Source organism: Ahaetulla prasina, chromosome 1 (genome assembly GCF_028640845.1).
Source record: "Ahaetulla prasina isolate Xishuangbanna chromosome 1, ASM2864084v1, whole genome shotgun sequence".
Taxonomy (NCBI): Eukaryota; Metazoa; Chordata; class Lepidosauria; order Squamata; family Colubridae; genus Ahaetulla; species Ahaetulla prasina.
In genome coordinates this window covers 308,600,884-308,623,891 of record NC_080539.1, presented here as the reverse complement: position 1 = coordinate 308,623,891, position 23,008 = coordinate 308,600,884, and the positions used below count along the sequence as shown (strand labels likewise).

The 23,008-nt window shown below is 37.0% G+C and overlaps 1 protein-coding gene across 2 annotated transcripts; it reads left to right on the top strand.

The window, feature by feature from the left end:
* The first annotated feature begins 5,984 nt into the window (after positions 1–5,984).
* ARHGAP11A (Rho GTPase activating protein 11A) lies at positions 5,985–22,829 on the top strand. Of its 2 annotated transcripts, XM_058162143.1 has the most exons (12): positions 5,985–6,260; positions 9,181–9,248; positions 9,684–9,780; positions 10,011–10,264; positions 13,800–13,960; positions 14,049–14,195; positions 14,331–14,405; positions 15,555–15,722; positions 16,725–16,860; positions 17,662–17,767; positions 18,557–18,683; positions 19,884–22,827. In XM_058162143.1, exons 1-12 carry the CDS (start codon positions 6,135–6,137, stop codon positions 21,272–21,274), a joined length of 2,856 nt encoding a protein of 951 aa, XP_058018126.1. In that variant the 5' UTR covers positions 5,985–6,134; the 3' UTR covers positions 21,275–22,827. The 2 variants fall into 2 exon arrangements, with proteins under 2 accessions (XP_058018126.1, XP_058018127.1); XM_058162144.1 differs by lacking the exon at positions 14,331–14,405 and having other exon boundaries at positions 19,884–22,829.
* Positions 22,830–23,008: the final 179 nt, after the last annotated feature.

The following is a 23,008-nucleotide window of genomic DNA, read 5'->3' as shown; positions in this document are numbered from 1 at the left end:
TAAGAAACAGCCAAGAGCTGGCAGTATTGTCCCCCAACTAGAAGGGAGACAGTCTACCTGAAATGTGTTGGGATCACAGCTGTTGCACCAACAGCTCCTTTTTAAAAGACCTGTAGCATTTGCCTTTCAGTGGTTCATGGTTTCTGAACAGGAAGCAAATTTTAGATGTGGTGGTTTCTTCAGCTTGCCATACTAATACAGAGACCTGCTTTCACCCTGTCAAGTAGCAGCAAAACCACTATCCTTGAAGAGGACATGCAATTGCAACCATCACGTGGTGCTTTGTGCATCTTCAAAGCTTTGTTTAGCTGAGCTCTTGCAAAAAACACAACTGAAAGAGAAAAAATTAAAGCCAAACAAAACAGAGTAGTAGTTTAGTTAAAATTATGATCAGCAAAGAGGTTAGGAGTGTTTCTCCACTGGAAGTTTTAAGGAACTATAATCAAAGTGAAGACACTGGGGTTTTCATAATGGCTCAGTGACTGATTGTAAGATTCTTGAGAAATGTCACAATCAGCTTAGAAGGATTAACATGAAGAATTACATGTACGCATATGCAACTATAGAAAATCTTGCGAAGTTTATAGATCAGATCCTGAAGTCCTGTTTAATACAGAGGGACATTTCTGAAAAATGATATGCAGGATTATACTGTACATTTTACAAATTCACCTTCTTTAAATACTTGCTTTCTACAATAAAAGAGTTTATTCTGAAAGTTGGCAGAATTAATCACTCTTGGAGGCTAATATATGAATTGCATGTTCTAAATTTTACTTTTATGAGAGCTGAGGGGACACCCAAAGCACATGACACATTTTCAGAGCAATTATTTCAGTTAGCGCTAACACAAGACACATAACAGAAATATTTACTCTATTATCAGTCGGTCCATGACAGTATACATACTTGTATATATATACAAGTAATTCTTTGAACTCAGTCTTTGAATGGCAGAGTTAGGAGGCCACTGAGAATAAATATCTGTTCAATTTAGGAATGGAATTCAAATTAAATAATTCACAATGGATAACTGACCAGCCTACATACGAACATATTCAGTATAGCAAAGAGGAGCCTATCACAGCTTTGACTAAATGGTTCAACTAGTGAACTACTCTTATTGTTAAAGTTTTATTCTACCATTTGGTCAGAATCTGCTCTCCTGTTACTGTTATTCTGTGTCTTCTACTTTGAGATGATAATAAAAAGATACAGTATTGTATCCCAACTACTGCAGCATTTTTTAAACTTGGCAACAAGATGTGTGCACTTGAACTCCCAGAATTTCTTAGCCAGAGTGTTGACTTTTGGCTACTACTGGACGAGTTTCTGATAGGTTTTTTGGGAAGACCTGCAGGAATGGTTTGCCATTGCCGCTTCCTCAGTGCTGAGAATCTGGACAAAGATCAGCCAGGTGGCTGTGTACCTAACGGGACGTAAAAAGTCTGGTTTCTAGCCTGATGCCTTAACCACTACACCAAACTGACTCTCTAAAAAATTCTGAAAATAATGTCAGAGCAGGTCCTAAAAATTCAAAGACAAACTGTATGATAAACACAACCCATTGAGAGTTGGATAGCATTCAGTTTGATGATGATGATAGTTATTACAGTTCGTCACAGTCAGCCAGAAGTTTAGACTGCATTGGGCATTTTTATCCGCTTATCAAGTTCTTCATAAGGACCTAAGATAGGCTGATTTTTAAAAATGGTGTTTATCACTGAGCCATGATGGTGCAATGGTTAGAATTCAGTATCGCAGGCTAATTCTGCTGATTGCCAGCAGTTCGACTGTCACTGGCTCAAGGTTGACTCAGTCTTCCATCCTTCTGAGGTTGGTAAAATGAGGACCCAGATTGTTGGGGGCAATACGCTGTCTCTGTAAACTGCTTAGAGAGGGCTGTAAAGTACTATGAAGTGGTATACAAGTCTAAGTGCTATTACTATTGCTATCACTGCAAGATGCAAACTATTCTAAATAAAGCTGCCTTTTACAATTGACTGATCATGATTTTGTAAATGTTGATGGCATTCAAATGATGCTCCAGATGTTCTGGGATTACACCCAAGGAGTCTATTAGTATTTGTGTTATCTTTGCTTTCTTTTGACACAGTCATTTGATTTATATTTGCAGATCTGATTTTCTCCAGGTCTTTTTCTACTATCGTACTATCTCTAGGTTCTTTTTTATCTGTATTATTGACAATTGTAAATTTGGGGTCCCATATGGTTTGTCTGTTTGAATTCTAAAGACCCAGAGCCCTTTAGCGCCTTTATTTTCTATTACTTTATCTATTTTGTTGTCCTGCTAGTTTTTTCTTGTAAGGGAATGATACTTGTTGCAGATATTCTAATGCATTATTGTTGCTACTTTGATGAAAATGTGGATGTGTGTGCTCTGAGAAATATGAAAGCTATGCCAGAGGTTCAATCATATTGGAATAATCTCATCAGATGAATAATTTCCCTCCCATAAACAATATTGTATTTATAGAAACCATACCAGATAGGTCATCACTTGGGTCAACAAGTATCATGTCAGGTTTTGGAGCTCCTGGACATGTGGTGACAAATGGGATACGGGACTCAGGACTGTTTGCTGAGCAACCAAGTCCAGCAGCTACAGTATTACTGGAAGAAAAGTTATTTACCTGTTGCAACTATACAAAGATTGAAAACAAAATAATGAAAGCAAGATAGTACCATAGTAATAGGGACCTTAGGTGCACAGGGCCATCTTAACAGCATCATTGGCCCTGGGCAAAGCAGTGTACTGACTCTACAACAACTACTTAGAGGGAATAAAAATGTAAATAGTTGATAAAATTAAACATATTTATTTTATTGGCACTTCCAACAAAATCAGTGGTGAAACATTAAAAACATGCTGTGCAGCAACAACTAATCAACATGAACAATACACGAGGCTTGAAAAACACAATAATATTCAGTAAGCCATACAGTTGCTGTGTTTATATGATACAAGGTGCACTGAAGGGTTTTAACAAACAAAGATTAGTATGAGGTCCCTATGCTTGTGGGGCCACAGGCAAGTGCCCATCAGGCCCATGCGTTATGACAGCCTTATGAAGGTGCAATCTCAAAATATCTGGAACATCACTTGAACACTACTATAATCTTTCTTTCTTTCTTTCTTTCTTTCTTTCTTTCTTTCTTTCTTTCTTTCTTTTTCTTCCTTCCTTCCTTCCCTTTTCTTTCTTACAATCCATCTAACAAAAGCATTTGCCTATCCTTAGGAAGGTCTCAATAGCTGGATAAAAAAGGCCAAATCCATTCTAAAAAATTAGCTAACTCTGTGACCAATCATAATATTAAGCCTCCAAAGAGAATCTGTTCATCTTATAATATCTTGGAGAGACCTTGCCAAGGATCTCATCGCTAAAAAAATTCTATTTACAGGAACTATGTAAAAGGGCCTTCTCAGTGGTCACATCCTTCAATATACTTTTTTTCTTGTGCCTTGATTTTATTATTTGGGCTTTTTAGAAAATAAGACACTTACGTAAATAGTTTCTCAATAAATCTTAAAAGCTATATGGTCTATTGGATTCTTCACCATACTTTCTGTAGGAATTAACTTATAAATACATTATTTTAAGTCTTTCTTTATCTATATAAAAAGTCTGAAAGTTTTCATCAGGAAAATATCTTGAAATTTTAACACATGACCCTGGCAACTGAAGTAGAACAATTGTATAGCATAATTTCTTAACAGCATAATTTGAGCATTCCTTTGTTCTTATCATAATACACAGCTCACTCATCAGCTGAAAGGAAAGAATTCAAACTTCTTGGCTCTTTGATGAAGAGGGATTTAAATTAAAATCACTTTGAATAGAGATTTCAGAATAGGTTGAGATCGTCAACAAAGAATTTAATTCAGAACCGATACCACAATAACTGAATTAAATTAAAAGACGACAGAGAATCTTTAGCAATTATCTGATTATTTCAACATCTAGAGTTTTGTAGAATTAAAATATATTCTTCCAAGAAACTTCCAAGTACAGGTAGTGCTTGACTTAAACCATTCATTTAATGATAGTTTGAAGTTACAACAGCATTGAAAAAAGTGTCTTATGACTGGTTTTCACATTTACGATCATTACAGCACTTCCATGGTCACAAGATCAAAATTTGGGTGCTTGACAACTGGCATGTATTTATAACAGTTGCACTCTCCTGGATCATGTGATCACCATTTGTAAGCTTCCCAGTCACTTCTGACAAGGAAAGACAAAGGAGAAGCCAGATTTTCTTAATGATCACACAATTCACTTAACAACTGCAGTGATTCACTTAAGAACTGTAGCAAAAAAAGTTTGTAAAATAAAGCAACTGTCTCGCTTAGCAGGATAAATTTTGGGCTCAATTATGGTTATAAGTCAAAGACTACTTGTAACAATCTACACATATAAACCTATATAAAAAAATAAAATACTGCAATTTATATTGTGAAATATGATATAACATAATAACATCCAAGATTGTGTATATTGTATTGTTGGTGACAGAAGGAACTTTCAGTGTCTCAGACAAGAGCTCCCCCTTCTGTTATATATCTCATTTTACAATATTGTAAGCAGAAATGATCTAATAATGCTCCTACTGATGCAGCATTTTAGATTACTGAAGAACTTTGAAACCAATCTTTCCTTCTTTCTCCACAGAATTGGTTAACCCAAAATTTTTGCAGTCATTCTAGTTTTATTTATTTTTTAAGGACAAGTTGCCTTGGGCAGGCTACTTGAACATATTAATATTTATTTATTGTATGGCTTGCCTGCCAGCAGTTGCTACTTCATTTTGTTCACATAATTGCACTATTCAGGGTACACCACAAGGAGATGAACTAGTTTTACCACAACTTATTAATAATCACAATACTTCTACGCTATTGGCATATGGAATAAAAATGTCAAGTGTTGAATCTCTTTGCCTTTGATTGTAAATCCCATTAATTAGTGGAACTGCAAAATGATTAGCAGAATAATCAACTTTTAGCTTTGCAAGGCAAAAAATACATATTATTGAATTACCTTGTTCCTTGTGACCAAAACTAAAGGAAGACATTTGGTTTTCCTTCACAACTAATCTTATCCCCCAAAAGATTCTCTATGATGAGCTTAGCACATTGCATCTAACCAGCCTCCCCAGTCTGCACACCAAGCTTTTAGGTTTGGTGCATTGTGTGATCGCAGCAAACCTTAGCTTAGCTAACAAACTATGGTCTCTTGTTCAGTTTCATTAGATGAAATAGCACAGATCTTAAAAGTTTTTGTTATGTTGCTCATAAAACTCTGGCACCTCAGTTAGTATGGAGTTGGAAAGAGCTCTGTTATCAAATTTTAGAGAGAAACACCGAATAACTGCCAAGTGGCTTTTTTTTGCTCCCCCCTACCATCCCATATATGAACCAATATATGAACTGCAATACATATAAATATATTTATAAATACTATTTATAAATATATAATATAAAGCAATATATGAACCATACACACACACACATTTCAATATATGAACTGTACCTCGGACAAAGCGAAAGTAGCTTGAACCTGCTATTAAAACTTTTTTTAAATTGCTAAAGGGAATCACGATGAGTTGGATCTCTCCATAGAGCCATCAGAGGCTAGACTCGACTCGAAAGTCAAAGCTTTCAAAAACACGAATAGTCTTTCTTCAGTTTCGTGTCTCTGGGTTTCATTTTTAAATGCGAGGACCTTTAGCTGCCTACAAATATCGCCTGAATGTTTTGCTTATTTATTATTTCTCTGACACGATTCCTAAATCGCCTAATCCCACGGACGCGGGGGAAAAACGCGAAGGCTCCACAGCTAACTATATCGTTACGACCACCTCCCCTATCTTTCTTACGGGATAACGGGCTTTCGACGCGACTTGCCCTTTTTTTTTTTAAACCCCGGTGGCCGTTGAAGGCGCCCAGGGGGTCCTGAGAGTTCGAAGACAGCAGCGATCCAATCAGATAGCAGGGCTGGGCAGGCGCTCTGTTTGAGTGGCTGATTGACGGTCTGCGTCCAGAGGACGGGCGGCTTGAGGAGATGACGGCCGAGCGGTGAGGAGACCAGCGGCGGTTCGGAAGGGCGGCTATGGATGGTCCCGGAAAAAGGCTGGCCCAACTGGCCGTGCAGCAGCAGCTCCGAGCCGCCTACGGGATCAAGCTGAAGAATCGCACCGGGAAGAGGAAAGCGTCCAGATCGACGGTCGCGGGAGGGGTGAGTCGGAAGGTGCTAAGGGGGACGCTCCGCCATCAGGCGCCCTTGCGGACTCTAGTGAAGGCGCTGGCGAAGCCGTAGGGGTTGCGGTGGCCCGAGGCTTTCACGTCTGTTGAAAACAAGGCAGCTGCCCCTCTTGCAGCCGGTTTGGGTCTTCCCTTGCGCTCGAAGATGCTTCCTGAGTTGTTCCCGAAGACCCAGACAAAAGGGCGGCGTTGAGAAGACGGGCTGTGTAAATACTGGTAGTCTTCAACTTACGACCACAATGGAATCCAAAATATATGTTGCTAAGAGAGAAATTTGTTAAGTGAGTTTTGCCCCATTTGACGATTTTTCTTGCCACATTTGTTAAGTGAATCACTGCAGCTGTTAAATTAGTAACGCCATTGTTAAGTGAAACTGGCTTCCTCATTGAGTTTGCTTAACAGAAGGTAGCAAAAGTGGATCGCATGATCTGTCCTGACACTGTCATAAATGTGAATCGGTTGTCAAGCATCTGAATGTAAATCACGGCGCCAGTGGTTATAAGTGTGAATGATGGCTGTGAGTCACTTTTTTTCCAGTGCTGTCTTAACGTCGAATGGTCGCAAAGTCAACTGTTGTAAGTCGAGGACTACCTGTACAACTTTGGGTGGGAATACAGTAGCTATCTGCAAACAATAGTCATTTGCTCTCATATGTCTGTGTTAGCAAACAATGTCTGCTAAGGTAGACCTGCCGGCAGGACAAGAAGTAATGGATGGAAGAGTATTAAAGAGAGATTCTGGAACTGAGGAGAAATTTCTTGATAGAACAATTAATCAGTAGGACAGCGAAGTTGTGGGTGCTCTATCACGAAGTTTTCAAGAAACAACTCGACAGCTATTTGTCCAGAATGGAATAGAGTTGAGGGTTGGACTAGAATAAGCCTTCAAGGCTTATTTCCAACCCTATTCTGTGTTCTATAGATTAACCAATAATGTGATTAATAAATGCTACTTTGATTTTGAAAATGGGAATATGGAAATGTCTATGGAGATTCTCAATCATCCAGGTCATGGTTGTTCCAAAGGTGCTTTTTCAGGAGGCAACCAGAAAGTCCAGTTGCCTTTTGAAAAAGCACCTTTGGGAATATGGAAAAGTCGTGTTGTTCTGTGTCAGTAAAATTAATGGCAGTTACGTTAAAAAATCAGATCCGATATTGATTTTTAGCTCCTGAAACTATTTGATCTATTTAGAATAGAATAGAATAGAATAGAATAGAATTTTATTGGCCAAGTGTGATTGGACACACAAGGAATTTGTCTTGGTGCATATGCTCTCAGTGTACATAAAAGAAAAGATACGTTCATCAAGGTACAACATTTACAACACAATTGATGATCAATATATCAATATAAATCATAAGGATTGCCAGCAACAAGTTATAGTCATACAGTCATAAGTGGAAAGAGATTGGTGATGGGAACTATGAAACGATTAATAGTAGTGCAGATTCAGTAAATAGTCTGACAGTGTTGAGGGAATTATTTGTTTAGCAGAGTGATGGCCTTCGGGAAAAAACTGTTCTTGTGTCTAGTTGTTCTGGTGTGCAGTGCTCTATAGCGTCGTTTTGAGGGTAGGAGTTGAAACAGTTTATGTCCAGGATGCGAGGGATCTGCAAATATTTTCACGGCTCTCTTCTTGATTCGTGCAGTATACAGGTCCTCAATGGAAGGCAAGTTGGTAGCAATTATTTTTTCTGCAGTTCTAATTATCCTCTGAAGTCTGTGTTTTTCTTGTTGGGTTGCAGAATATTTAAATTTAGAATATTTAAATTAAATTAAAGATGTGGGGAGTAAAACTACTTATCTTTTCCTATGTCACTGATTCTATCAAATAATTTTATTAAGATTGCCTGTGAAGGGACACTGAGATTGTAGGTTGCAATGATTTAGGATTTAACATGCATTAAAAACCAAGTAATGACTTTATTATTTATTTGATTTATTTGCCACCTACTACAGTATTTCATTTCAAACTTACTCGTGGCAGCTTGCATCATTAAAAGCTTTATAACCATAAAAGAAAAATATTTCAAAAAGAATTAAAATAGATTTGCTAAGATACTTATCTATATGTTAATGGCTCAAAAGAAAACATTGATTTAATTAGAAATGTACTTTGCTAGATTGTTTTTCCTGTCCAAATAAGCATAATTGATTTGATCATCTTTGCTCTGCTCTGTAATACTTTTAAATTCTAGGTAACAAATCCACCTTTTTGGTACTCTTAAAATAGGGAAAATTTAAAAGATACATTAAAAGATAGATACATTAATATCTTGTGATTTTAGTAATAGGGAAAGAAGTTGATTGTTACATCTCCTTGTGATAAAGATACAATGCATATGTTGTATCTTAGAACTATAAGGAAAAGCAAGAAGTATGTGGTTACTTATTCTTGCATGAGTAAGCAAGTATACCCATGCTTAAAAAGAGCACAATCTAATTAGATAAATGCTATCTGTAGTTTATTCTTCTGGTTAACATACCATTGGGTAACTTCAGCTGATGAAGGAAGCTGTTATCCGAAAGCTGTATCACATAAGATAGCATTCAAGAAGCAACTGCTATAATACAAATTATATAGAAGACTTTCATAGGAAGTTTTTAGAAGGTTGTCTTTTTTCAGTTTTAGGTATTTTGTACATGTTAATAAAGTGAGTTGGAGTGTTTGAAATGCAAATAGTAATTAAATTATTAACTTCGGAATGATTGTCTAGTGACTAATCTAAAATAAGAGACTTACAAACTACAACTTATTTTTTTGTTTGCTAATATAACTACATTTAAAAAGAAGTAAATGGATTTATACCAGAAGCCTTTTTAGATTTTAGTTCCTTATTTTGTTAGTGAAACATATTTTTCTACATTATTAAATGATATGGTTGATTTTTCAGGGAAAAGTATTTGGAAAACCTCTTCAAGAATTACCTCAAGTTTTATGTGAATATGGAAATATACCTTGGTAAGTTACAATTTGACTATAAGTAGAGTCTTCACAAATATGGCAAATTTATGTTAGGTAATATTTAAATTAGATTTAAGTTTTGGCAAAAGTATAACAGTCAATAATCAGCTCTGTAATGCAGTAAGCAGGAGACATAATGACTCCTTGTCTTAACGGAGTGACAATTTATTTGTTTCTAGCATTACAGTGCAATAATGAAAAGGAAGAGAAAGAACAGTAGATATTCAGGTTAAAAGTAACTATATATATTTATTGACAGAATAAAGGCAGCTGCATTTCATCCAGAATTAAACAGTGAATATTTTACATATCTCATCCTATTAACTGTAATATTTACCAATCTGAATATAGACAACTTTAGACCAGGATTGCAAAAGCTAAATTCAACTGTTCTCTCTCCCTCCCCCTCCTTCCCTCTTTCCCTCTCATCAGCTTTTTAGTTGAGGCTTGTCAATACTTGGAAGAACATATTCAAATAGAAGGACTCTTCAGAAAATCTGGATCAGTTGTTCGCTTAAAAACTTTAAAGGTACAGCCCCATTTTGCTTTATTTTTAACTATGTTGATGTGTTGACACTGATGTGCTTAATGTTTCTGCATGCTCTTTCCACAAATTTATACCAAAACCAAAATATGTTGCCTATGTGTAAATACCTTGAATTACTCAATAGATTTGAGCTCATTTCCAGATCTCCATTGCTATTTTTCAAAGTAAGCTGTTTTCTCCATTGACAATATTTATTTTCTTACCATTCTTAGAATAAAGTGGATAAAGGTGAAGATTGCCTATCCAGTGCACTACCATGTGATGTTGCAGGACTTCTGAAGCAGTTCTTCAGAGAATTGCCTGAGCCAATCCTTCCATATAATCTGCAAGAAGCTCTTATTAAGGCCCAGAAGTTAGATAGCGAGGAGCGGAATTCTGCTACACTCCTCATCTCCTGCCTTGTAAAGGAGGGAATAATTGAAACTCTCAGATATTTCTTCCAGTTTCTCAAAAAAGTATCTCTAAGGTAATCTGCAGATTTCATGAAGATTTTGGCTTTGATTTATTCATTCATTCATTCATTCATTCATTCATTCATTCATTCATTCATTTATTTATTTATTTATTTATTTATTTATTTATTTATTTATTTATTTATTAAATTTTTATACCGCCCTTCTCCCGAAGGACTCAGGGTGGTGTACAGCCAAAGATAAGACACAATACATATACAATTAAAACCAACAATTAAAACCTAGCAAATTTCAAAAGGCTGATAATTAAAAGTTTAAATTTAAAATTATAAAAAATTTAAAAAACCCAATAAAAACCCCAATTTAAGATTATAACTATAAAAAACATTATAGAGGAGACACTTCGACCGCTTCGTTGGGGTGGTCCAGGGTGGAGAAGTACAGCTGAGTATCATCAGCGTACAGATGATAACTCACCCCGAAACCACTGATGACCTCACCCAGCGGCTTCATATAGATGTTGAACAGGGTAGGCGAGATAATCGACCCCTGAGGCACCCCACAAGTGAGGCGCCTTGCGGATGACCTCTGCCCCCCTGTCAACACCGTCTGCGACCGGTCAGAGAGATAGGAGGAGAACCACCGAGAAACTGCCTCCCACTCCCAATCTCTCCAACTGGCGCAGCAGGATACCATGGTCGATGGTATCAAAAGCCGCTGAGAGATCTAATAAGACCAGGGCAGAGGAATAACCCCTGTCCCTGCCCCTCCAGAGATCATCCACCAATGCGACCAAAGCTGTCTCCACGCTGTATCCGGGTCAGAAGCCAGACTGGAACGGGTCTAGATAGACGGCTTCATCCAGGTATTGGGGTAGCTGTCGCGCCACAGCACTCTCTACAACCTTCTCCACAAAGCGAAGGTTGGAGACTGGACGGTAATTCCCCAAAATAGCTGGGTCCAGGGAAGGCTTCTTAAGGAGAGGTCTCACCACCGCCTCTTTCAAGGCGGCGGGGAAAACCCCTTCCACCAAAGAAGCATTTATAATCCCCTGGAGCCAGCCTCGTGTCACTTCCTGAGCAGCCAGCACTAGCCAGGAAGGACACGGGTCCAGTAAACATGTAGTTGCATGTAACCTCCCCAGCAACCTGTCCACGTCCTCGGGAGCCACAGAATCAAACTCATCCCAAATAACCTCAACAAGACGTGTCTCAGTCATCTCGGTCGAATCATCACAATCTTGGTCCAAGCTATCCCGAAGCTGAACGATTTTATCGTATAGATAACTGTTAAACTCCTCAGCTCGTCCCTGTAAAGGGTCATCCCGTCCCTCCTGATGAAGGAGGCAGGTCACCAAACAGGCGGCGGGCGGTTATCTGCCGATGCAATGAGGGTGGAAACGTAAGAACGCTTCGCCTCCCTCAATGCCACTAGGTAGGTCTTAGTAAAAGACCTCACTAGTGTCCGATCAGTTTCGGAACGGCTGGACCTCCAAGAGCTCTCTAGGCGTCTTCTCCGGTGTTTCATCTCTCTCAGCTCCTTGGAAAACCAGGGAGCCAATTGAGATCTACGCCGGGTCAGAGGCCGCAAAGGCACGACACGGTCCAAAGCCCCAGCCGCGGCCCGTTCCCAGGCCGCAACCAGTTCTTCAGTCGTGCCGTGGGCAAGGTCCTCAGGAAACGGCCCAAGCTCCGTCAGGAACCTCTCCGGGTCCATCAGGCGCCTGGGACGGAACCAACGTATTGGCTCCGTCTCCCTGCGGTGGTGAGCGGCGGTCCGAAAGTCTAGGCGAAGGAAAAAATGATCTGACCATGACACCGATTCCGTCACTATATTTCCTAAATCCAGATCATTAACCCACTGACCAGAGATAAAAATCAAGTCTAGTGCGCCTCCCCCAATGTGTGTAGGGCCATCAGTTACTTGAACCAGGTCCAAGGCCGTCATGGAAGCCTGGAACTCCCGAACCACCGTCGAAAAAAGTCTGGGAATCTCAACTGCCATGCCAACAAGCACCTCTAGTAGCTCGGGTAGGGCTGTAGTCACGCAGCAAGGAGCCAGATACGTGATCAACAGCCCCATCTGATTCCGATGGCCCCACTTCACAAGGAGGGATTCACAACCAGCTATCTGAGGGACAGTGGACTCCCTTGACTCCAGACTCTCTTTAATTACAACCGCCACCCCCCCACCCCTACCTAGGGCCCTCGGCTGATGGAATGCACGGAAACCCGGAGGGCACAGTTCAACCAGGGGTACACCCCCCTCTGTGCCCAACCAGGTCTCCGTAATGCCCATAATGTCCGCGGACTCCCTCTGAATAAGATCACCAATCAGGGGAGCCTTATTAACCACGGACCGGGCATTGCAAAGCATCAGCCGAAGAGGGTCTGAGGGTCTTGACCATCCGGGGAACGAGTGAGGACTGAGGGGCCGGAGCACGTGATCGCTTTTAAACATCGAACACGTGCTCCCGAAGAACGATGCGGCCCCCTGCCTCCGCCATATCTGCCTCTCCCACTTACCATACAGATGGAATAACACTCTCTGCTCTGCACATTCCCCTCCCCCCCCCGTCTTCGGACCGGCTGGAATAATGTCGTGAGCGCGCACTGGGACTGGACATACCCTCCCCGACGGGTTTCCCCCAACACCCGCCCTTACCCTCCCCCCCTTAAAAATTCCCTATTTAAAAAACCCCAAAGACTCTGATTTGCCCTCTGTTATATGCCTGCAGTGGAACTGCAGAAGATATGATAACCATATGGAGGTTTAGAGTATTTTCTGCTTTTGAATTGGAATATTTTTGATGGCTTAAACTAATCAAAGTTGTATTACAAATATATATATTATATATGTATATATATGTTGTATTACAAAATATGTGTATTTTGACATTTATTTTTAGTAAGCAATTTTGTTCAAAATATATCATATTGATAAGATATCACAGTTTAACTATTTATAGGCAATTAAAAAAATGAAACATTAGTAACAGTGTTGGAAGGGACCTTGGAGGTCATCTAGTCCAACTCCCTGCTCACATAGGAGACCTTACTAGGGATTCGAATTGGCGAACTGCTGACCTTTCTGATCAACAAGCTCAGTTTCTTAGCCATTTGAGCCACCTAGTCAGGATCATTAGGAAAAATATTTATTTTTCTTTTGGAGCATGTAGTTAGAAAGAATGCATAAAGACTAAATCATGCTCTGATTATAATAATATTTCATTCTAAAATTTCTCATTGAAACTATTTAAACTTTGAGATTTGCACCAAAGTATATGTATCCCCTCCCTCAAGAATTGTAAATCCTATCCAGGCTTTTGATAGACTTTCATGCTTTGGGTTGTTTTGTTTTGTTTTTTGGTGAGGGGGCATATCTGCACAGGATAGCAGCAAGCTTGGGAAAGCAATCTTGTATCAAGTTTATAGTAGAAATACTAGAACCAAAGTTGCAGTAACTAATTTGTAATTAAGAATTCTTCAGTATCAGTGCTGATTTAGCATTTTGAACAATGAATATTCAATGGTATTATATTTAAACAAATATAAAATCTAAAGCTATTCTATTTTTTTCATTGCATAGATCCACTGAGAACAAGATGGATAGTTGTAATCTAGCAGTAATTTTTGCTCCAAATCTCTTGCAATCAAGTGAAATTGAAAAAATATCTGTACACACAGAGAAGAAACTCCGCTTGCAGGCTGGAGTTCTGCAGACATTGATTGATCATGCAGAAGAAATAGGTAATGTTATGATGATCAGTATTATGACATTAGAACATTGTTTAGTCTTTTTTTTTTTTTTTTGAGAACATAATTATATCTTTTTCAGGACAAATACCAAAGTTTATCCTGGAAAAAATACCATCCATACTTGGCATTGATGATTCTGCTTCTACACCTGTGCTCCATGATGATCAAGAAAGCGAAATTGAAACTCCCTCTGAACACTTGAGAAGGAGACGGCAGAGTATAGGAGGTAATAAGTAAATTCCTTCTGCAATTGTTTTTTTTTTTAACTCAAGTTTTAAAAATGCAAAAGTTTATCAAGGGCTAAATAAAAAAAGAAATTAAAAATTAAAATGTTGATTGCTTGATGTATCTTCAATTTCAGATATTGTTAGTGGAGCTCTGAATAAACTTAAATCTAACAGAACACCCTCCACTACTCCTCAGAGAGACCAATGTGGTAGGTATAGTGCATTTGCATGAAGCCCTTTGTGTCAGCAAGGCTTGAACATGTTAATGTTACAGTACTAGAATAGTATATGATAGATTACAATGTAAACAAGTCAGTAATACTTGTTTTTATCCTTACATATACTATTCCATTGAGTTGAGTTTTACACTTAAGACCTGACCTGCTTATTTTGCTGCATATTAAAGCTTGGTGCCATTTTGTACTTTGCCACTATAACAACTAAAAGGCTATTTCAGCTGTTTCGGTTTGCATAAATGCTTCAAAAGCATTTTACTTATTATATTGCTAACGAGAAATCCTTCTTTTGTGTTACATTGCATGGCTTTGTGGAAAAAAATAAACATGGTAATTGTTGCAATTTTTTTTTAAATAATGGCAAACGGTATGGAAAGAAACAGAAACAGAAATATTTTTATTTGACCATGCAGTGTTTAATCTTACGTATATGATGTAGTGGGTAACGTGTTGGACTAGGACTAGAGATTCAGCTTCAAGTCCACCTTTAGCCATGGCAACTCAAATGACATGACTCAGTCAATCTCTTTCAGCCCAACATATCGTGCAAGGTTGCTGTTGTGCAATGAAATGGAGATGCTCATGTAGGCCAAGTTGAGCTCTTGGAAGAAAGGAAGAATATAAACATGTACTTAAATAAGCATTACAAAACATGGTAAACAATATGCACAAGGGGCTCTTTAAACACTAAATTTAACTCTTTGCTCAGCATTGAAATCCAAATGAAGACAAACAAATGGCTATATAGATTTGGCTTGTACATATCCTGTGAATGAAAGCCATTATATTTGTTTGTTTAACTGAACAGAATTAGACTTAAAAAGCATAATTATTTGCAGCCCTACATTTAGGTCATACTTGCAAGAATACTGTTGTCAATTTTTAAATATTTAATATGAAAGAATAGATGATGTGGACTCTTCCAGTTTTTCACAAGTTCCTCTGTTTTTAGGGTGGACTCTTCCAGTTTTTCAGTTTCTCCTTTTCATTGCTCTTCACATTGCTAATTGCAGGATGAAGCAAATAATTTCTATTTGCAATTGTGCTGCACATACAATTAATAATTATACTTTGTATGTTTTCCCATATTAAATATTTGACTGCACATTTTTTTCTTTACAGTCTTTTCATCAATGACTCCAGTGATGGTTACTCCAAATTGTAAGCGTAAATATCCTGCTGATTCTTGTCAACGCTTATCTAGCAAGAAAAGGCGATCTGTTGGACACAGCATGGGTCCTGAAATGCTACCAAATACGCTTTTTAACATTAGCTTAACACCTGGATCAGGTAGAGTAAAAATATTCAGCAATGTTCTCTGGGCATTCAAATTCCTATCTCTATCTTTATTACAGACAACAATGCAGAAATACTCTATACAAACAACACTACCATGACATTTTCTTTATTTCCCGCATTGCCTAATAGCATTTACATAGCGTTGAAAGCATTTCACATGTCTTAAGAGTAATTTACAAATAATTGATAGTTTGGTGTAGTATCACTGAGTATTCACTGAATTATATCTAAAAGTTCTAGAAAAGATTTCATTGTTAGAAAAGGGGGAAAAAATCAAGTAATTTTGAAAGTCTTGAATCTTTGACGACTAATTTGAATTCTTAACATGCTATTTCTGGCACAAATTCCTAAATGTGTTTGAAAAAAATCATCAATAATTGAACTGACCATGAGGATAATCATAGATTAAATATTTTATCATATACTACAACCTTTCAGGATTGTGTTGGTGGGATGTAAATAAACAATTACAGTACTACCCCGGTGGTACAAAGATAAGGGGGCTTAAACAGAACAGCTACAAGCATTCTGAGCCATTGCCCAACTTTCTTTGCCACAGGAATGTATTGCAAGAATTTTTTAGGATTTTTTTCTCTGCAATCCCCAGCCACATCCTGTCCATTTTTTAAAACATGGTCTTTCTTCTATTCACACCATGTTTGGTTCAGTTCTGTTTTTTTCAGGGGTTTATCCACCTGTTGGAGGTAGACATTCTTTTCTTAAATTCAGATGAGTTGGAAATAATAAAAATGAAAACTATTAATATTTTAATAAAATCTGGAGTGGCTGTTTTTAGAATATTGTATAAAGAATAGATTCCTGGGCCAGATAATTTTTTGTTTGACTAAGCAGAATATGAAAGAATATGGTTGTAGTTTATTTCTCTAATTTGTTACCAAGAAGTGGGAGCCAATGAGACATTTTTATGCATAAAAATTCTATTCTTAAGTAGAATAATTTTAAAATAAGCTGTTATTTTTGCAAATCCTATAGCTCCATTTGTAGATAGCCCTTTTGTGTCTCTGGATACATCTCAAGCATTATTATCTACCTCAGCTACTTGTGAGAAATCTCTCTCTAATGTAAAAAGTCGAAGAAGCAAACGGATTGCCAATAAAAAAGTACAAAGGTATGTTTGTTAAAATAGGCACTTCTGGCACAGAAGGTATAATAATATATTTCTTGTTGTACTTATAGGTCTTAATATTTTATAATCTGAACAGTATTAAATGTAATGACTGAGTCAGATCTTATAGCCTTTGGGGTTTTTTTGAAAGCTACTTGATCTCTTAATTCCCGTGTCATTTTACTATAGTAAAATATTTTCCCTCTGTATATACATTCCCTTTATTTTTTAATATTTTGATAATATTCATTATTCATAATAAATGATAAATAAACATATTTAGACATTTAGCTCTCTTCTCAGTTTTAGTATTTGTTTCATGAATGGAAAGTTACATGAAATATCCAAGAATTAATTGAAAATTCATTGTTTATCATATGAAAAAGTAATATCAGTTCTGTAGTTGACACTAATATTCTATTATCCACTCAGAAATGGATCTCCCACAACCTACTTTCAGTAGATGTTCTTTTTCTCATTTTGTTGCTATTTTTTATTTTATAACCAGCTTATTCTTATATAGAAGAATTCCTTGCAAATTACTGATTTTAGAATATCAATATTATTTATTTTTATCCTACCTACATACAGAGCAGTCCTCCTTCCTATTTCCCCCACAACAACAGTCCTATAATGTGTACTGGATGGAGAAAGAAAAGGTGACTAGCCTAAAGCCATCTAGCCAGCTTTCATGCCTAAAGTGGGATTAGAACTCATAATATCTTTGTTTCTAGGGCAGTACTTTAACACTCTCATTAGTAATTTAAAACAGTATTCAGTCAGCTTATCTCTCTTTCCTTTCAGAGTTGAATCTGGAAAAACAGGTTGTTTTTCTCCTAAAATCAGCCGGAAAGAAGTGGTACGCAGGTCATTACGATTAAAGTTCATTCTTGGAAGAAGCAACAGACAGGTACTATATAGCTATATATAAAATCATGCTTCACTCCTTAATGGAAATAGTAGCTTCTATAAACTCCATGCAACCCATATTCACAGATACATACACACAAATCAATTCATTACAGCTGGTTAAGTTTGGAAGTTGAAGAGGAAAATAGAGCAGCTTGATCTGACCATTTGTCAGAAGCCCACTTTTGTAATTTTAGGCTACTAACAGCCTTTTGCAGAATATTCTTGTTGTCTGTGGAGATTCTCAGTCATCCAGGTCATGGTTGTCCCAGAGGTGCTTTTTCCAACAGGCAACTGGACTTTCTGGTTTTTCTTTGAAGACATTTTGCTTCTCTTCCAAGAAGCTTGGATGAGAAGCAAAACATCTTCAAAGAAAAACCAGAAAGTCCAGTTGCCTCTTGAAAAAAAGCACCTTTGGGAAATATTCTCATTGGTTTATTATTTGTAATAAAGACTGAAGACTGAATTCAATCTGTTGTGTGATATAGGATGTGTGGTAAATAGTCTAAAAATCTGAAGAATTGTTTACTGACATTATCTCCATGAAGATGTTTGCTATTTGCTATTTTTCTGATTTAAACTTCTTAATTATTAGCATTTACCAATTTAGTCTTGCGTTCATTCTTCTTCTCTTGTTCCTCTTATTAATGGCCACTGCCTGCTAGTCCATTCTCTCTTATGGTATGGTTTCCTGTTAGAAATCCCAGGTGTTCTCTATGTTCATGAGAATGTAGAAGAATAGAAGAAGCAACTGATTAAAATTGTATCAAACTTTTTTTTTAATTTTAAGAATACTGCAGTAGAGCATGAAGATAACTACAGAGCTGAAAACATTGGTCACCGACTTGCTGGTCATCAAGATAAAGAAAATAAAGTGGGAAGTATGAAGACTGCAACATTGTTAAGCCCATGTGTTGGTAAGTCTATAATTAAAAAAGGGTAAATACAATGAAACCTTGATATAGCAAACCTTTTTCAGTAGCAATAGTATTGTGATGCACTACATTATGGAGTGACAGTTTAGGGTAAAATAGGATATTTAATTGTTTATTGCATTTTATATTGTATTTGTATTGCAACCAAGTACTTTCCAGATTCTTGGACTTCAGCAACATAACTGATGCAGGGAGTTTTAGGACTGTAGCTGATTGTACTGTTAATTCTTGATCTAAAGTGTATTATTTTATAAGCTCTATTTGGTTGAAAAATAGGCTAAAAATCCATATAATAAAAGATCATGCAGACCTTTTAAGGTTAATCATGCCTGCTACATGTCAATCTTCCACCAATTATTGATTGGGCAGTATTAATATACATTTCTACACTATGATGACCACCATACTTCTTGTTCTCTTTGCTGCCAGTTTTCTGCAGTGTTTGACTATCTTGTGGGCTATTTGAATTTAAGAAAGTCACTATTAGAACTGAGAAGTCTTTATCAGTAGTTTATCCATAAGGCTAAGATGGGCTAAGTCAATCTCAGTCCAGATGTATCTGGTTTTCCAAAAATCTGTACTACTGTGTTCCCTACTGTGTCCTACTGTGTTTCCAAACTGGCAGCAGTAGCTTGTTATTGGTGTATTGTCCCTTTTCCAAATGAGACTAATGCATTTACACTTGGACATACGTACAGATTTGCACTTCAGAATACAAGTCATTACTTCTGGTCATGTATTGAGATATAAAGTAACCAGACATTATTTTCCTAGTATGTTCCTATTTAACACCGGTTTTAAATATACATTCTAAATATATAGAATGATTCTGTGGAGATTGCTTCATTTTCCAAACATTAAGATTTTTGTTCCTTCCAACATAATTCATATATGGCACTAGAATTAACATGGGAAAAGTACAATGTGTCCCCAAGTTAAGAAGAAGAGACCAGAATGGCATGACTATTAGATTTATATGTTCTTTTAAAGCTAGTCCACTAATGGCTCTTTTTATTCTTAGTAACCCTTTTAAGCCAGTGAAGTTGTAACAATGATATTACATGCTACTGTAGTATAAAAGCAGAGTTCTGATATATGTTAACTGGAATTATAGTATTAATGTTCATTTAATGTGTACAATTTCGATTTTGCTGATTTTTTTTAAAGTGTCTATTTTTTAAGGTTCGAAAAACCTCAGCAAGTCAGAAGAAAATTTACAAATATCAAGCCGTCATACTGCAGCAAACTATCGAATGTCTTGGATTGGTCCTGCAACCACCGACTCTCAGGAGACCAGAATTTCATTAATGGGATGTCCTGAAACAGAAATTTCTTCTTCTGAAACTACTCCTGCCAATAGAAAGCCATTAGTTATTCCTAATGAGCCCATGTTCGCAAGTAGTGAATGTGATAGCAGTAAACAAAAAACATCTTTTTGTGAGGATGAAAATAATTTTACTGAACACATGCTACTGAGAATTAAGAAAGCGTTTTCTGAATCTGGAAGCAACCTTCATGATTTATATGAAACAGAGCCTTCAACATCAAATGTATTAAAATTCAAGAACCCAGAACTAAAATTAAAGAACAATTCCTTTAAAACAACATATAAGAAAGTAGATGTTAAGGAGGAACCTCAGTTTGCAAAATCAGTCACTAAATCGGATACCATTGATCAGGTCAATGCTATTAATGGACACCTCTTCCAAAATAATCAAAGTGATCATCCAATTCATATTTTAAATCAAAGAGATGGATTAGAAGAAGTAGACCAGTTGATTACATCTCATGTTATTCAATTAAATAATGTAACTAATATGCAGAAGGAGATAGTGGAATCAAATAAGCAATTTATCTGTCCAAAAAAGAAATCTAAATACTGTAATTCAAAGAAAGAGACCTCTTTCTCAGAAGGTGGATATAAAAATGACCAACTGTTTCTTGAAACAGAATCCTATAACAAATCTAAATCTTCCCCTTCAGGAAAAGTGGCTGATCATATACATTGGTTCAACAAACTTTCATTAAACGAACCACATTCTGCAACCAGAAATAAGCCAATGCTTAAATTTCAACGTACCCCAGTCCGTCAATCTGTAAGGAGAATAAATTCCCTCTTGCAAACTCATAAACAATCAGTTACTTGTAAAGAAGCTGGTGATGGCTGCACTTCTCTTGCTAAATCAGTGAGCTACGAAACTGCATTGTCTTCCTATGCAGTAACTACAGACAATTCACTGACAAATTCACTACCTTCTAAACTGACATGCAAAGAAAAACATGATCAGTTGGCTCTCTTTCCCAAATCCTATCCTCATTTGATATATTCATCAGAGCAAACCATCAAAAAAACATTTAATAATAATTCCAAATCTGTCCTTGAGGACTTAACTAACCACGAAGCACCAAAAACTGTTGTGAAAACAAGCACAAACTTAAATGCTTCAGTGGGTACACCTGATAAATATGTTCGCAGGAAAATGGCAGGGACAAAGTCTCGGTATAGAGGATCACCAAAAAACCCAATCCCCACAGCAAAGCTTCTTCCAATTGTCAAGCCGCTTGACTTATAATGGTTTGATCCCAGCCATATTTCTGTGCTCTTATATCTAAGCTTGTAAATGTAGAACTGAAAGTGTTGGATCCAGAATCGGTTCCCCATCGAAGAAGACCTTAATCACAGACATATTCCACTGGTGGAAGCTGTTGGTGTCATTTTCTTTCCCCTTGAAGTCACTTATGCTTCCCCAGATCTGCACAGGAGTCAGGAATTCTCCAGAACAGTAAAGCAAATGCTGCTGTATTGTGCAAGGGGGAAAAGAACATTCTGAGTGGAACTCCACTCAGATAATATTCCTGCTGGCAAATCCAAGATTTTATCTGTCTTTAAATTGTCTTAAGTGTGTCTCTTTTTGAATTTATTTGGAACTGAAACTTGAAGTTCTGTTGAGTGAATGAAGCATGAATAAGTTCTGCTGAGTAGCATTTATTTCAAGAGCCCTAAGTTTGGTACTTGTTTTTAAGTTTTACCAAATTTTATGAACGAGAACCTGGAAGTTAACTGTAACTTAACTCAGAGATAAACAGTTAAAGGATTGGTTTCTAGAAAACAAAAAGTTTAATATTACATTTGCAAAATACTTAATTTAGAGATTAAGTTTCACAAACGTGCCATGCTTTTTTGTAATATTTGGTTATCTAGAAGACTTGTATTTGTAAAATTTATTTCTGGGAGTGGTAATTTAGGTCCTCTATGAAAACAGCAAATGGACTTTATCCATACTTTGGACAGGTGCACTTTTTTGTAGACTCAAACAAATGGTGACTTAGTAAAATGTTAGGTACATGTATCAAATCATCATATGTTCTACAATTGGAGTGGAGATGTAGTGAGAATTTTAGCAAAGTAAATGGAAGAATGTTCCAGAGCTGCTGAATGGATGTTATTGTCTTTTGTTCTATACTGGGGAGAGGGGGGCTAAAAGGTAATGGAAGAACTTGCTAGTTCTTTTTTTATGACTGTACTATAATATAGGAGTGTTATGTGATTGAGATACATTGTATAAAGCCATACTGTTTAGATGCACAGCATTTTGATCAAGTTGCCCTATTGAAATGATTCATAATTGTTGTTTACTATATATAAATTATTTAAATTTGAATAGAGTTTTAGTGTAGTTTGAGGAGAAGAATGCTAAAAACTCTTACCTCTGAAATTAAAAAAAGCTTAATTTTTTTTCTATATTGTATATGTTGTATTTAGATTTTTTTTACACATCTATGTACATACTGCCTTCGTGAAAAGCTGTTTACATCCAATGAATGTCTATGGAGATTCTTAGTCATCCAAGTCATGGTTGTCCCAAAGGCAAGAGGCAACTGGACTTTCTTGTTTTTCTTTGAAGACATTTTGCTCCTCATCCAAGAAGGATGAAGAGCCTTTCAGCAGTTCCAAGAAGGCTCCACACCCGTTTGTGACCCCGAGGATACAGATAAACCTCCAAAATGGCCTCAACAACGCTCTAAAAGAATGCAAATGACCAGATGTCTGCAAGGAATATAAATTCTTCCATTCCCCACCATCCAGTCAGAGCTGAAGAAGCAACTTGGACGAGAAGCGAAATGTCTTCAAAGAAAAATCAAGAAAGTCCAGTTGCCTCTTGAAAAAGCACCTTTGGGACAACCATGACCTGGATGACTGAGAATCTCCACAGACATAATTTTTCACACTGATAAAGTGATCATTAACAAAACAGAATAGTTATGTTTCATGCACCATTGTAATCCACACTTTCTTTGTTCAATAA

Bases quoted from the DNA above. Each gene is read 5' to 3' on its own strand.
- ARHGAP11A (XM_058162143.1), top strand. From the start codon at position 6,135: ATGGATGGTCCCGGAAAAAGGCTGGCCCAACTGGCCGTGCAGCAGCAG. The intron at 14,406-15,554 runs GTAGGTATAGTG...TTTTCTTTACAG, and splicing joins TCCTCAGAGAGACCAATGTG to TCTTTTCATCAATGACTCCA. The intron at 15,723-16,724 runs GTAGAGTAAAAA...CAAATCCTATAG, and splicing joins TAGCTTAACACCTGGATCAG to CTCCATTTGTAGATAGCCCT.